At 47.5% G+C, this 15,502-nt stretch overlaps 1 protein-coding gene across 1 annotated transcript; it reads right to left on the reverse strand.

The window, feature by feature from the left end:
* Positions 1–445: 445 nt before the first annotated feature.
* On the reverse strand, positions 446–4,638 carry BAMBI (BMP and activin membrane bound inhibitor). Its single transcript, XM_069859436.1, has 3 exons — positions 4,518–4,638; positions 1,690–1,980; positions 446–1,250 (listed from the first exon to the last, which is right to left on the reverse strand). The coding sequence occupies exons 1-3, from the start codon at positions 4,591–4,593 to the stop codon at positions 832–834; spliced, it is 786 nt and encodes a 261-aa protein (XP_069715537.1). The 5' UTR covers positions 4,594–4,638; the 3' UTR covers positions 446–831.
* Between the last annotated feature and the right edge of the window lie 10,864 nt (positions 4,639–15,502).

Genomic DNA, 15,502 nt, shown 5'->3' on the forward strand with positions numbered 1-15,502 from the left:
TCTCTTCCTCCCCACCACACCCACCTCCCCACCCAGGCCCCCAAAAAGTTAAGTTTCAAAAGAAACACATCACCGAAAACAAGAATTGAGATGAGGGTGGAAAACCAGCTATAAATAATTAGAAGACACTTCCTGACATGTTTTGCACAGAGAGAGAATGCACTTCTCCATTAACAGAGGAAGAAATGTTAGCATACAAAGCTGCAGAAGAAATTCACTCCAATTATGAGCAAAACACGATAGCCAAGAATTGAGGATATGGGTTCACTGCTACTTGAGTATTAAACAAAGCTGGAACAACCACCTCATTTCCCTCACCCAGTAGGAAAACAGACTTAAGTTTCCAAATTAATTGTTATTCACAGTGTTGCCATGCATACCACCCTGATTTGTTTCCCACCATTCCCTTCCTCCCCAACACTGTTTTACAAAACAAAGCCACAGCCAAGTTTCAGACAAAATATATATATTTAAAAAAATCTTTACAATAAGTCAGGAAACTTAGGAGCTTGCATACGGTTTATTATAATAACTCAGTTATCAGCTCCCTACAGTTCAGATAACCCTGGTGACAGTGTTTACAACTTCTAATTTTTGCTTTCCTAACTTTAAAGCAAACAATATATTTAAGTGTATTTTACTCTGTGCAAATAAGACAACTTTTGGAATCCTTCAGAAGAAATATCCAAGGTTTTGTTGCAGAGGTCCTTTGTTTCTCAAAGATGATTTATGAGAGTTTTTGTTTTAAGATAAAGTGCTCCTGTCCAGCAGAACCCAAAGGCCTTGAAGAGTTCAGAGATTAGGTTTAGCTCAGATTAAAAAAATAATTGGTCATACAAATTCCAGCTTCCCGTGTCCGCTGTACATTCCCCAGTGGACTAGCGAAAGAATTTTATCATTGCTGAGGTCTGAATGTCTCATTTTATCACAGGTCATGCAGCAGTTCTCGTGACCAGTCACAGGCACCATGCATTCCAAGTCCAATTTTGCCACCTGCCCTTTTTTTGAATGATGTCCATGAAAACTATAGTGCAAACGAGAAAGCATTTGCTGTCGTTGATCTTGCAGTCTCTTATTTTCACTCCTGAGCATCCGCAGAGCTAGCATGATAAGGAGCACCAAGATCAGCCCACCAGCTATCGGAACAGCAATTACAGCTGCCCTGAACCATAACTCTTTTGAAGAGGTCAATTCCTGCACCTTGGTGATGAGATTCCTGCTGCTGTCATGTTGATATCTGCTCCCTTGTCCTGCAAAGGGGAAAAATGAGATGCTTATCTCAGTATCAAGACCTGGTTTACATATAAGCAACTCCCTTAAAACGCCACACTGGCAGATTTAAAGAACCACAGCTACAGTCTGCATTATCTACAGAAAACACTCCCATACAGTGAAAGATGAGGTTCTAAGGCTGTTTGTAATGCGCAACTTCTTATCCTGCCAGCTGATTTAACCAGGAATGCCACTGCTTCTTAGAAGCAACATCAAGTTGGCAAGACAGACCTCCAATATTAAGGCAGACAAAAAAATGGTATTCAGTCGAGATGCTCCCCTGCAACTGTCCACCCACTCCTCCCTCTGGTGTCGCTTCTCACATTAACAACTAAATCAACAGCAGACATCTAACGCATCAACTGTGACCAGCCTGATGGCCAGGAGACAGATTTCACAGAAGCTTCCTTGCCCTACCTGAAGTGTCACCCCTGGAAGGAGACAAGACATCATGTAGTCCTCTGTAATTGCACATATCTTCATGACAGCATTCCAATGTGGACACGGTGGTGGTGCCAGAGTGGTTTTGCGCTTGTTTGGCTTGGCAAATTTCAGCTGTGCTTGCAATAGAGTCCAAGCAGCCATGAGTAAGTGGGGAATGCATATTCTGAGGATCAAGCAGCCTGGAGAAGCAGGCACTAAGCTCAGATTTGCACATATAGCCAGTTGCAACACAGTGTGCAGCATCACAGTAGCATCTGATTTCACCTAAAAAATAAAAAATTGTGCAAGAAAGGTAAGAATTTGGTCCTTTAAGGACCTCACTTGGTATTCTTATTAGCCACAAGGACTGCACAACCAAACTCGGTACCAGTTTTATAGTACTCCTCTAGACTATAAATCCACGAGCGCAGGGGGTGTTTCCTTCTCATCTCTGTACAGTGCCTGCCTCACTGTAACCTTAATCCCTGCAAATGCCTTGGGGTACTTGTTTTAATTACTAGTAGTACAGTCCTTTGAATTAAGGCAAGCACATTTCACTAAAACAGGGAGTGGGGGAGGGTGCACGAGGAAGGTCACAGGGGCTTTTTTTTCCCCAAGGTAAATAACTAACAAGACCATTTTATGGCAACTTGCACTCGCTATCAGAAGTTGCATTAAGACACATTTAAAATTAAATCCCAGTTTTAAAAGCAATACACACCTTCACTCCTATAAGGAAGTCCCATCTATGTTTTAATCCATTACAATAGGAAGAGCATTCTATTTTTATAGAGGTAATGATTCTTTCAACCGGACATAAGCACACAACAAAAATACTGGGTTTAAACGGCTGTGTGACGAATGAAAAAAAAAATCGGAACTGCTGAATTGTTTATTACCTCTCAATACTGTGCCAAAATTTAAAAGATTTAGCTAACACCTTATAAAGCTATTAGCTAGAACCATTACCATCCAAATCTCCCAGTCAGGAAAGTTTTTACTGTGTGAAACTGGGAAACCATTTGTAATTTCTCCAGAGAAAGAAAAATTCTTTAAGTAGCCATTTATGCAAAAAGCCTTTTTCATCAGTATAGTAAAACAGTGCTGTTTATAATTAATCTGCTCACTAGAGTCAATGCCTCTCAAGTCAAACGTAAAGTTATTAAATGAGGTGAAATTGCGAGGCTAAAAGCTCCCTTTTGCCCCTCCCCAGTCCTGCAAGCAGTCCAACATGCGGTCAAAAGGGGAAACACTTAGACTGAAAATCCTCTACTGCCTCTATGAAAAATCTCTCGGGAAACCTCAAAAATTTCTGAAGGAAGCGATAAAAAGTCCCCTTCACAAAACTTTTCATTTTGTGCTCTCCAAACTGCTCTGGTACAAATTATATGCGTCCTGTGCTGCAGGGAAAAAACCTCACTCTCTCTAGGCAAGTTGCAAGTCAAACGTAATTCCATGTGCCATCGACCCAAGGCGTAGGAGGAAGCCAGAATTTGAAGCCATCCTTAAAAAAAGTGGACTTAAAGCTACTTCTAATGTGTCTGGTGTAGTTATCACAGCAGCTCCAAGGCTTTGAAGTCCAACTGAATTGTCAGATGTCTTCCTTCTCCAGTCTGCACTCCAAACATCATAGAATCATAGAACAACCAGGTTGGAAGAGACCCACAGGATCATCGAGTCCAACCATTCCTATCAAACACTAAACCATGCCCCTTAGCACCTCGTCCACCCGTGCCTTAAACACCTCCAGGGAAGGGGACTCGACCACCTCCCTGGGCAGCCTGTCTAGATGCTTCCCTGCTGCCGCCCTTTTTTTTTTTTATGGTGCTCCCTTGCACCTCATATTAAGAAGCATCCTGAAAGACGTTAAAAATCACTCCAAACAAGTCAGCTGCCCCTCTTCAGTCTACCTTAATACTTTCCAAAAATGCTACTGGGGGCTCCAAGCCTTTAAGTTCCCGCTGCTCTTTAAGAGCTCTGCTTAATCGAAGCCAAATGATGGAGTGTCTCACTGTCTCCAGCCCGATTCCCTCGGGCTTTCAGGCTAAGTAATATAATTATTTATGAATTCACACACACTGTCACCCAGCGTGCTATGGAAAAAAGATTCAATCGTGTTCTAAGCATCCCATGTGATGGTTTCCCACTAGTCTCTCTGAAAAAAAAAAATAATTTTCATCGTTTTCTCACTGTATGAGAGTTAAAAATAAGATGCAAAGGAACAACCACCAGGGCTGACAGTCTCAGCACAGCACGGGAGGAGAGTGAAACAATACACAGAGTTCCATTGTAACTGTTTATACAGCCCCGCTTAAAATTCAATGTTTTATTGACACAAGACAATCTCTCAAACAAAATCCGACGGGCCAGTCATCGGGTTAATTCAACTGCTTTTTAATTAAAGCCAGGTTTTCGGTGAAACAGAACGGACTTTGTATCACCGCCTTAAAACCCTATTTCTGTCAATTCGTGAAAGTTTCTTCCTGCGCTACCCAAAAAAAAAAAGGCCAGAAAGGGGATTTTGAAAGGGCGAACAATGCCCTTCTGTTCCCTCCTCTCCCTTGTTACCGTCCGCAGCTATTAAAGAAAAAAATGTCTGCGTTTAGTCAAAATGGCTACAGGAGAGACCTGAAAGATTTTTTCTCTGAAAGATTTTCTTCTCTGAAAGATTTTGAAGCCACGAAGCCGCAATCTCGTAACTTTATCAGGCAAATCATCGCAGTATCTGCGACTTCGCATCCCTCGGTCCCGCTCGGCTTTGATGGGGCCGGCGGGGGCTCGTTCTTTAGGGGGAAATCCCAGCCTCCTCGCACGAGAAATACCTCTGGTGAGCAGCACGGCCATGGCGCAGAGCTCCAGCTGCAGCCAGACGAAGATGGAGCTGGAGCGGCGATCCATTGACCCGCCCCGTCGGGGCGAACCGGGGACACCCGCTTCTCAAGCGCCGCGCAAACCGCAGCCGATCCACCCGGAGAGCGACCCAGCGGCCACACGGCCTGAATGACGCTGGAAAAGAGACTCCTGCCCCTTAAATACCGTGGGTACCGGGAGGATCCGCCCCACCGACCGCCCCATCGAGCGCCCGTCCCACCGACCGCCCCCGCGGCGCCCGCGGGCGCCGCGGGGGCGGTCGGTGGGGCGGGCGCTCGATGATGCTCCTCCCGCGAATTACCCAAAAAAACCGCCTCCAGAACTTTAATTTCAAACGTTTTCTGAGTCTTTCAAGGTGTTTCCGATCCAGGACGCCGAGCCTGGAAGAGAAAGGAGGAAACGCGACGTCTGAGATGGAGATAAGACCAGTTTGCTTTGGCAGAGTGGATCTTCCAGCTAATTAGCGCTGATTCCATCACACGTTATAATGGTTTTAGGCTTGCGATTTGCGTATGTATGAGATAGATACACGTGTGCTGCACCGCAGCCTTTGCGCTTATGATAGACGTATGTGCGCTCCACCACAAAGTAATTTTCTAATTCTTGTTTCTGTTTAGAAATTACAAACCCAGCCAGATCAGCCAACCCACTCTGGCACCAGCTATCATAGAATCATAGAATAACTGGGTTGGAAGAGACCCACCGGATCATCAAGTCCAACCATTCCTATCAAACACTAAACCATGCCCCTCAGCACCTCGTCCACCCGTCCCTTAAACACCTCCAGGGAAGGTGACTCAACCACCTCATTTGCAAACATACGAAAATATCGTTCATCATAACTCAGAATCATTAGAGCAACACGCACAATTCTGTTTCTCCTGTTCCTGCTGCTGGTGACAAGCGCATTTAGCAGATCTCATTTGCTACATGCGATACCGGCAGACTGGAAATGGCTTTTATTCGTGGAGCCACATTACTGCACTAAGTAACACGAGAGACTCCCTGAATATTATAAACATCCTGGCCGAGGGAGCGCAGACAGACTAACCAGAAGGCAATGTGCTCGAGATCAGCTTTGACCAGCAAATTTCATTGACAGCTGTCAAGTTTGAATTGTGAGCTACGTTTTACCGTAAAGAATTGCTAATTCCGTACGCTACAAGTGATGGAGGAGCGGCAAGAATCACTCCCAGCCTTGATTCCCCAGAAAGCAACTAATTTAAAGGCTCTTGGGGAGCCTGTGGATCAAGCCAGGGTGGCAGAAGCATTTGACTGACTTACTATGTCTCATCACTCCCTGGTCCTTTGCTTAGGGAGCTGAACAAGGATTGCATGGGGTCCTCTGGCAGACCATAACGTAAACAAAATAATTCAGCTTCTGCAGCACTAATTCACTTTTATTTTAGAGGCAAGAGCAAACAGGGCCAGACTGGCCTGTAAAAACGGGACAGGAGACAGACCCAGCATAAAGCAGTAATAACAACATGTTCTGCAACCAGAAGGAATGTGGGATAATGACTACAAGGAACCATCAAGGAAAGCGTCAGGAGCCTGAGGCCGCATGACGCGTCTCCAGCAGCCATGGGAGAGCAGCCTGGAGCCTCCACTTGAACGGACTACAGAGCACAGGGCTGCTCCCTCCCACCAGATACGGTGAAGCCCTTTGAAACCAGCAGGAACGCAGGACCTGGTTGCAAAATCAGCCTCTGGGCACCTCAGGGAAAGGGACTGCTTTGGGAAGCACCTCACAGGAGCACGTTCCCCTCTGCATCAGCTCAAAACTGTGTCAGAGTTGCAGAATTTTATCTTTCAGAAGGTGAAATTCCCAACCAAAAAAAGAGACCCATCCAAAGAGGTTTTGCAGGTCAAAATGCTGGTTTGGTTCTTTCACTTCACAAGGCAATAGTAGCAGTGCCAAGTTTCTGCCAGGAGGACTTAAGTATTGATGAGTCCTTCTAAAAGACCAATTCAAACAGGCATCCAAGGCCCCTAACTATTTCAGACCAGGACTTCTATCAGGCAAGCTCAGAGTAAGGCTTGCTTTCACCTACAATCACATTGAAGAAAAAGCCCTTTATTCCACCAGGAGGATGGTGGAGCGGCCATGCAAGAGTCTCCTTCCCCATGACAGCTGGTGAAATCCTTCCTATGAAGTCCCAAACCACCTCCACCACCTACTCCAAAAGATCTATGTGAATGAGAGAGCCAGCACAGACACGAGGGGATGAGTGGTGTGAGGGGTTAGGTCTTTCCCAGATCAAGGAGGAAAATAAGACAAGCTTAGACAGAGGCCGAGCTGGCAGCACTTTCTGAGTACATTAAATGAGAGAAAAGCTCCTCTCTGGCTCTGGAGGGGAAATCAACCTCCTCACTTTGTATTGCTTCTTTCATATGTTCCCTTTTTCTTTTTCACTTTAATTAGCACCAGCACCTGACCCTGCTGCTCCTGTCTACTGCATACTTGCCACTAGCAGCAGTAAAACTTGTCCCTGTAAAACTGACTGAAAGGAGATGAAACTCCAGCCTGCAAGTGTCCCTGATTTAAGAAACTAGCCCTAGAAAAATGTTTTGCAGTGAAAAGCAGTTGCCTTATCTGGCAGCTTTGAATATTATCACAAATTCCTCACCCATCTATAAACTTGCCTGGCATGCTGGCAACTTGCCACAATTCCCCCTGAATGTTTGGATGTAATCCTTCAGCCTACCTTTGACAACAAACAGTATTCTCTGCCTGTTTGAGCCCCTGCACCAATCTCCTCTCCCCTCAAAATAAAAAATTTAGAAATTAAAAAAAAAAAAGAATGGGTAACAATTGCAGTTTGGAAATGCATCCAAGTTCACTTCTCTAGTCAGGGCATCAGAGCAGCCCTGTTCTAGGGAAACATACATTCCTTTGGGAGCTGAGGATTCTCAAACTGCTGGATTTGCATGTGCACACTAGCATTTGCCAGTACTGCCTCATAAGAAGCTGGTTTCACTGGCACAGAAAGGTTAGCACTTCTACACTGCAGTTATTTCAAACTGGTGTCAAAAGCAATGTTTGGGCACAATATCCATCCTTCTTCTGCATCTCGAAACTATGATTCGGCTTTTCCAGTTTCTTTTCCCAGTTATTTTGCTAGCATTTTGCATATGATACACAAAGCTAATTCTACTGAATTACCTTTATTTATGCTGATTATTGCCTTTAAAAAAATAATTAAAGCTTAAGCTAGCATAGCTATGCTGAACATAAAGCCCGGGGGGCAGGGAACATAATATGACTCCATACAGTTTCTTTGGCTTCCCATTTCTGCGATTGGCTATGGATTTATTGAATCAAGTAGCCATTTCGGGTGTGAAGACCGTCCAGAGCCCCAGCCGAGCCGCTCCCTGTGACAGAGAGGCTGCCAAACAGGCTCCCGCAGGTGAGTTATTCCCAGGGAGCTTTATCTCCCCTGACTGGGGCAGTTCAAAGGGATGGACCAAGGCCTCCACGCTACCCGCCTGCTCACTTTCAGCAGCAATTAGCACGTCCCCAGTGAAACTCAGTTGCCTGCAAACTGGAGGAGGGGACTTGTGTTCCAGAGATGCTCGGTGATACCTGCCCAAATAAAATAAAGAGGAAACAAGGCTTTTAAGTATCCACTTCTCCATGCACATGTGGTATATCATCCAGACAGCAGCAATCTGCATTCCCCTCCAGGTACAGGGAGTGATAAAGAGACTCTTTTTAGGGAGACCAGAAAGTGAAGCACTTTCTGCCTTGCTTATCAGTTTACCTTTTTTTTTTTTTTTTTAATTTAAAACTAACCCTCCCCGCTCCCCGAAAGAAGCCGCACTCCCGCTCCTCCCAATCAATAGGATGATTTGCATTTATCCTCCTGGAGGCATCGCTACCAGGACGGGGGCCAAAGCGATCCAATCGATAGGGGGAAGCTGGAGCGAGGCTGGAAAAGAAGCAGCAGAGAGATTCCCCGAGGGAGAAATGCAAAACACTGGAGAGAGGCAACAATTATTGTAATTGAAGGTAATGAGGCCGAGGCGCCAGCTCCTGCTCTGCTTAACATCACTCAATACAAAGTGAGACAGAGATGAAGGAGACAGCCCGCAGCCCCCAGCGCCGCCCCTCGCCGCGGCTCGGCCTTATCTCCCCCCGCAGCCTCCCCGGCTACAGCCCCCGCCGGCTGCGCCCCCGGGCAGGGTCTGTCTGCCGCGCCGAGAGCCCAGCAGCCCCGGAGCTGATGCATCTGGGCGACACGCTCTGGATCTGACCGGTCTGGGGCTCACAGAGTTCCCCCTTTTCCTTTCGATAGGAAGCTGCCGTGGCTGGGCGCGTTTATCCTCACCGCGCGCTGCAAGTCAAACCCTGAGCACCGAAGCTCCCGGCCGGCAGCAGGCAGGACAGCAGGTTCGGTCCCAATCCCTCAACCTGCACGCCCCTGCACGCCCCGTTTCTGCCGCCCCGGCCCCTCCTCTGCAGATTCCCCAGCGTGCGAAGAAACGTGGGGAGAACGGGCTTGTCTGGAGGGAAGAGGGGAATGCTCCAGTATTTCACGGCAAGGGTCACTGGGCACTGGCACAGGCTGCCCGGGGAGGTGGTTGAGTCTCCTTCCCTGGAGGTGTTTAAGGGATGGGTGGACGAGGTGCTCAGTGACGTGGTTTAGTGATCGATGGGAATGGTTGGACTCGATGATCCAGTGGGTCCTTTCCAACCTAGTGATTCTATGACTGAAGAGCTGCTGCTCTCCAGCTTTCCTCTGTGACTGTCTGGGCACGGTATAAGTGTTTGTATATCATAGAATCATAGAATGGTTTGAGTTGGAAAGGACCTTCAAGGTCGTTTAATTCCAAGCCCCCTGCCATGGGCAGGGACACCTCCCACTAGCTCGGGCTGCCCAGGGCCCCATCCAACCCGGCCTTGAACACCTCCAGGGATGGGGCAGCCACAGCTTCCCTGGGCAACCTATGCCGGTTCCTCACCACTCACACTGTGCAGAATTTCCTCCTCATGTCTAGTCTAAATCTTCCCCTCTCCAGTTTAAAGCCATTTCCCCCAGTCCTATCACTACACACCTTTGTAAAAAGTCCCTCCCCAGCTTTCCTGTAGCCCCTGTAGCGCTGTACCCGGCCAGCACATTAGCTGAAAAGTAATTATCACATTAGCTGAAAGTAGAGCTTTCGGCAGGGTCTTTAAAGAAGAGACAGCTACATTTTCACCGCGGGCACTGCTTGCCCTCTGCCGGCAAAGCCAACCCTAGCAGCAAGATGCCAGAACCCTCTCGCACAGCCAGCCTGGTAACTTGTGCTGGGCAAACGCGGGGCTCAGAGGTGCCACAAGGAGCTACAGAAGCTTTTCGAACAGAAGGATGCAGCTGCTGCAGGCGCGGCGGCGAGTAGTTCCATTGCCAGCATGGCCAGAGCAACGTGGGACCAGGGGATACACCGGGGGAGATAGTGGATGAGGTCTGGGATTTCATTGGAACGATATTCCAGCGTGGTCACACTGCTCACATGATCCCGGTGGAAAATAAAGCACTTTTCCTTCAGTGTGATTGTAGGTGAAAGCATGTGTTACACTGAGCTGCTGCTTGCCTGATAGGAGAAGTCCTGGTCTGAAATAGTTCAGATCCCTGGATGCTAGTTTGAATTGGTCTTTTAGAACAACCCATTAATACCTCAGCTCCTACCCTCGGCTGCATCCTGCACGCAGGCGTTAACATCCAGGATTCAACCATCACCTCATGAAACATCCATGCAAATCTGTCCCATGGCAGAATTCATAAACTGTACCTAAAAAGTCAAGCACCACCTATCAGATCTGAGTTATCAAGTGTCTAGAGATAAGGAATGGCAAATATTAGGAATTCATTTTAGATCCCAAGTGGGAGAAACCATTAGTTATGTCTTGACGCAGCACAGCATGCATAAAGGAGAGGATGGGTAGAGCTGTAGTTATTACATGGGCAAAAAAATCCTGGAAATTGAATATCACTGTAACAGGACAGAACATACAGTTCGAGTAATATTTATTACAGAAAGCTGTAATTCAGATATAGGACAGCTAGTGAAACAGTCACACAGGCCAGTCAAATGAGCTTTTTTATCAAAAAAGAGCCTGTTGCCTTTCTAAGGAAACATCTCAGGGTTATATTTGCACATGGAAGACAGACTGTCCACAAAGTTAGATCACAGGTGTCAGTTCCTTGGAAGATTTGTACCATGCAGTCAAAACCCAGGAGCTGGGGGGCTACACGAGGTTGTTCTCTGCTCTTACAAATAACTATCATCATCAGCCCCTCCACAAGAGCAGCTCTAAAAGCTTTCAGTGCAGACAAAGAAGCTCTCCGGTGATGTTACTCAGTATTAGTCAATATTTATTGCTCAATCTCTATTTTCTGAGCCACATATTTCAGAACCAAACACCAGAGACAAGGCAGTCAATGCAGGTCAGGAAAGCCTATGCACATTATAATAGACTGGAGTCTTAGCTACTTAAGTAGGCAGAACTATGCCTGTTTACACCAAGTTCTGACAGGCATTTGTAAATGCAGTAGGAAAGGCCAAAGGCAAAGCTAGATCTCAGAGTAAGGACCAGCAACTTCAAGAAGATGGATATGTATCTTACTAAGACCCTAATAATTCAGCTCCAGAAATCCACTGTTTAAAAAATAAATCAGCAAGACATCTAAGTACAGACATGCAATAAAAATAAAACCTTAATTCTCACTTCACCATGAAAACCAAAAGAGACAAGAGTGTTTGTGAGGTATAAGACATGAGGAGCTGGGAGTCAGTAAAGGCTGATTAGCTTCAATTCTAGCAGCATGTGGTGGTGCACTCTGAGCTGGCCAGGAGACCACAAAGGAGAGTGTGGAGGGCAAGATCAGTAACTACATCCAAGACAGCAGGAAGGTCTGAAAAATGAGAGACAGAAAAATCATAAAAAAGGGAAATAACATGACAAAAGGAGCTGCAGTGAGCTTTGGCAGATGGGTGTTAGGCTGGAGGCACTGAACGCCTCAGCTGCTGGGCAGGGCAGGATCTGAAGACCCAAACCCATCTCCAGTGGGTTTAACTAGGAAGGATGAAGGCAGTCATATCCTCAGCCTTCTGCCAGCCCTCCCTGAGGGACTCCCACCCTTGCGGCAGAGACTGCAGAAAGGATCAGCCATCCCTGCCATCCACAGCCTAGCACCAAAGCACTTAAGGAACAGGTTTGGGTGCTGTCCTCCCACCCTCCAATGAAGAGGATAAATTCAGCTGGAGGAGGACACCAACTCTTGCCAGTGACATCTTGAGATGCCACGTGTGTAGATCTCTAGGAGCACTGTGAGATTAAAGGCAAACCAGGCAGAGGAAAGGATGGGTGGAGGGAAGCGGAGCGTTAGCAGAAAGAGATCTCAAGTGGAACAGAAACTCAAATTCCTCACAGCCCAGGTCTGAGAGGCAGCAAGGAAGGAGGTGAGAACTGAGAGAGCTGATAATCCTGGAAGTGTGGAGAAGTGTGACCCCTATGTTTTCATAACCACTAAAGGAAAAAATGTAAGGCATAGGAGTTATGCAGAAGAAAATTAAGATTAAGATTAAGAAAATTAAGAAGCCTCACGGTAAGAAAGCAGTCCTGATTATTCTCAGAGCATCCTTTATAATGCAGAGTATTATATAGCAGAGTAGGACATTAAATTGATGTCCTCCCAACAGCTAAAGGCTTGCGAGGAAGTAATGAATAGTGAGAGTTAAAGACACTGGAGCTGAGGAGCAGGAGAGTGCTGCCCAGAGCCCCAGAGCCAGCGCTGCTGGGCAGCCACCACCAAGCTTTGCCTGCACCCTCTGACTTCACATCTCAGTGGTGCCAAACGACTGGTGCTTGCCCCCTTCAGGCTGCCATTGGCTTCCTCTGCCATCCCTGCAACATGCAGCTTTTCCACTTGTTTGTTTTCACTACTGTCACACATTTAGGGAGGGGATAGTTTTCCTTCACTAATTATTCCTCCTTTCTGTTTATAAACACAGTAAAGTTATAAAAAGGAGGTGATGAGAGCGGCTTTCACAGAATCACAGAATAACCAGGTTGGAAGAGACCCACCGGATCACCGAGTCCAACCGTTCCTACCAAACACTAAACCATATCCCTCAGCACCTCGTCCACCCGTGCCTTAAACACCTCCAGGGAAGGTGACTCAACCACCTCCCTGGGCAGCCTGTTCCAGTGCCCAATGACCCTTTCTGTAAAGAATTTTTTCCTAACGTCTAGCCTAAACCTCCCCTGTCGGAGCTTGAGGCCATTCCCTCTTGTCCTGTCCCCTGTCACTTGGGAGAAGAGGCCAGCACCCTCCTCTCTACAACGTCCTTTCAGGTAGTTGTAGAGAGCAATGAGGTCACCCCTCAGCCTCCTCTTCTCCAGGCTAAACAACCCCAGCTCTCTCAGCCGCTCCTCATAAGGCCTGTTCTCCAGCCCTTTCACCAGCTTTGTTGCTCTTCTCTGTACTCTCTCCAGAGCCTCAACATCCTTCTTGTGGTGAGGGGCCCAGAACTGAACACAGTATTCGAGGAGCGGTCTCACCAGTGCCGAGTACAGAGGGAGGATAACCTCCCTGGACCTGCTGGTCACGCCATGTCTGATACAAGCCAAGATGCCATTGGCCTTCTTGGCCACCTGGGCACACTGCTGGCTCATATTCAGTCGGCTGTCAACCAACACCCCCAGGTCCCTCTCCTCCAGGCAGCTTTCTAGACAGACTTCTCCCAGTCTGTAGCACTGCATAGGGTTGTTGTGCCCCAAGTGCAGGACCCGGCATTTGGCCTTGTTAAACCTCATGCCATTGGACTCTGCCCAGCGGTCCAGCCTGTTCAGATCCCTTTGCAGAGCCTCCCGACCCTCCAGCAGATCGACACTTCCACCCAGCTTAGTGTCATCCGCAAACTTGCTAAGGGTGCATTCGATGCCTTCATCCAGGTCATTGATGAAGACATTGAACAGGGCTGGACCCAGCACTGAGCCCTGGGGAACCCCACTTGTCACTGGCCTCCAGCTGGATTTCACACCATTTACCACCACTCTCTGGGCCCGGCCATCCAACCAGTTTTCCACCCAGGAGAGTGTGCGCCTGTCCAGCCCAGAGGCTGACAGTTTCTCAAGCAGAACGCTGTGAGAAACTGTGTCAAAGGCTTTGCTGAAGTCCAGGAAGACCACATCCACAGCCTTTCCCTCATCCAGTAGCCGGGTCACTTTGTCATAGAAGGCGATCAGGTTAGTCTGGCTTTGTTGCTGTCTGAGAACCAGTGACTGTGCTGGGCTGTGAGGATCAACCTCCTACCTACTAAAAGCAGTAAAGAGGCTGAATTATGGTCTTCAGCAACCATACCAGTCTGCCACAGATCGTGAACATGCTGGCCAACTGCTCTGTCTTATCTTCATTGCCTTTGATACTGATGGCAGCCCTGTGCTGCCTGAGTCTGCTGCAGCCCTGCCTGCTGCTCCCCCCTACCCTGGCAGGCAGGACCATGTCCTCCAAGTGGCACATCTTTCATTGCCTCCTCTTTCAACCAATTCAATCAACTCCATCATAACCTAGTTCTCATTTTTTTTCTTCACTGTCAGAGTCCTATTGAAACAAAACTGTAGTGGTCTCTTTAAAGAGACACATTCAGCCTAAATTAGTTGTGTCTGTTTAGCTCTGCTTGGGGAGCCTGGCAGGCAGATTACCCTTTTCCCTCCCAAGTGCAGATTTTAAATTCATCTTATTCTAACTGTGGGAGCAACAGAAGAGTAGATACTAGACGCCGTATTAAGAGAAACTGCTGCTGAACATTTAGCAACTGGCTGTAGCGTGACAAAAATCAGACACAACAATCTGCATTAATTAGTCTTCCTATTGTTAGCCCTAGACACTTGCATTTCTAAATAAATTATGTTATATTAATCTGAACTGCATTCCCATAAATGAAGCTGGACTCAAGCTACATGCTAAGGAAAGGGAGACCCTGTGAGCTGCAATTTTCAGAGCAGGAGCAGCCCAGGGGAGTGCTGGCACCAGCTCTGCCCCCTGTGCCTCATTCAGCCAGCACCATTTCGTTTGACCCAATCTCTTTGCCCTTCCTGAAGTCCTTAGGTTAAAACAACATTGGCTAGTTCATGACACAAGCGCCAAGTGAAACATTTCTATTTCCAGTAGCAGGAGGTGCTGCTCTATTCAGCCCCAAGGAGCCTGGCTCAGGTTTTCTCTGCCTGTTTGCCTGGCAGCTCTGCCGATTGCCCTTGCTGCAGCAGAGATGCCACTCAGATGCCCAAAGATTCTTTGCGTGCGCTAGATAACATTTTTGTACCATTAAAGCAAAAGAAGAGCTCAGGAAGAGAGTGAAGGAGAGGCAGAAATAAGAGAGAAGGAGAAGCAAGGGTCACTCATGAAGATGAGAGCAACACCAGCACCAGTTGAAGATGCTCGGGGGCTGTGAGTGGGAGCCTGGACATCTTGCCAGATGAACCTTCCTCTGAAGCACCACATGCCTTCTCCTCCTCCTGCAATTCATGGGCAGTTAGCAGACTTCTCTACATTTCATTCCCTACGTTAAGTGATTTACTATCCAAAAACTCCTTCTCCCCTGGCCTTGCTAACCTTACACCTTCCCCCCATCTCATTCTCTGTCTTTGGAGAATTATATTGAAAATGTGTATAGGGACTCCTGTGCCAGCTGCGACTCTCCGTCCTGTAAAGCTGCATGTGGTACGATTTCAGGCTGCTTCCCTGTGACATGGGGGCTGTGAGACACACTAGCTGGCGCAGCCACACTGGGCAGCAGCAGCAAGGCTCCAGGGCTTCACACAACTCCAGGGAAGCCCTTAGTGCCAGCTTTATGCTCAGGGTGAAGCTGGGTTATTCTCCCACCCTCAACGGGTGGGATGGGGAAAGCAGTTAAAATATTGCAGCAGTGGCAAATGGTGAGGAGCTGA

Source organism: Phaenicophaeus curvirostris, chromosome 6 (assembly GCF_032191515.1).
Source record: "Phaenicophaeus curvirostris isolate KB17595 chromosome 6, BPBGC_Pcur_1.0, whole genome shotgun sequence".
Classification (NCBI taxonomy): domain Eukaryota; kingdom Metazoa; phylum Chordata; class Aves; order Cuculiformes; family Cuculidae; genus Phaenicophaeus; species Phaenicophaeus curvirostris.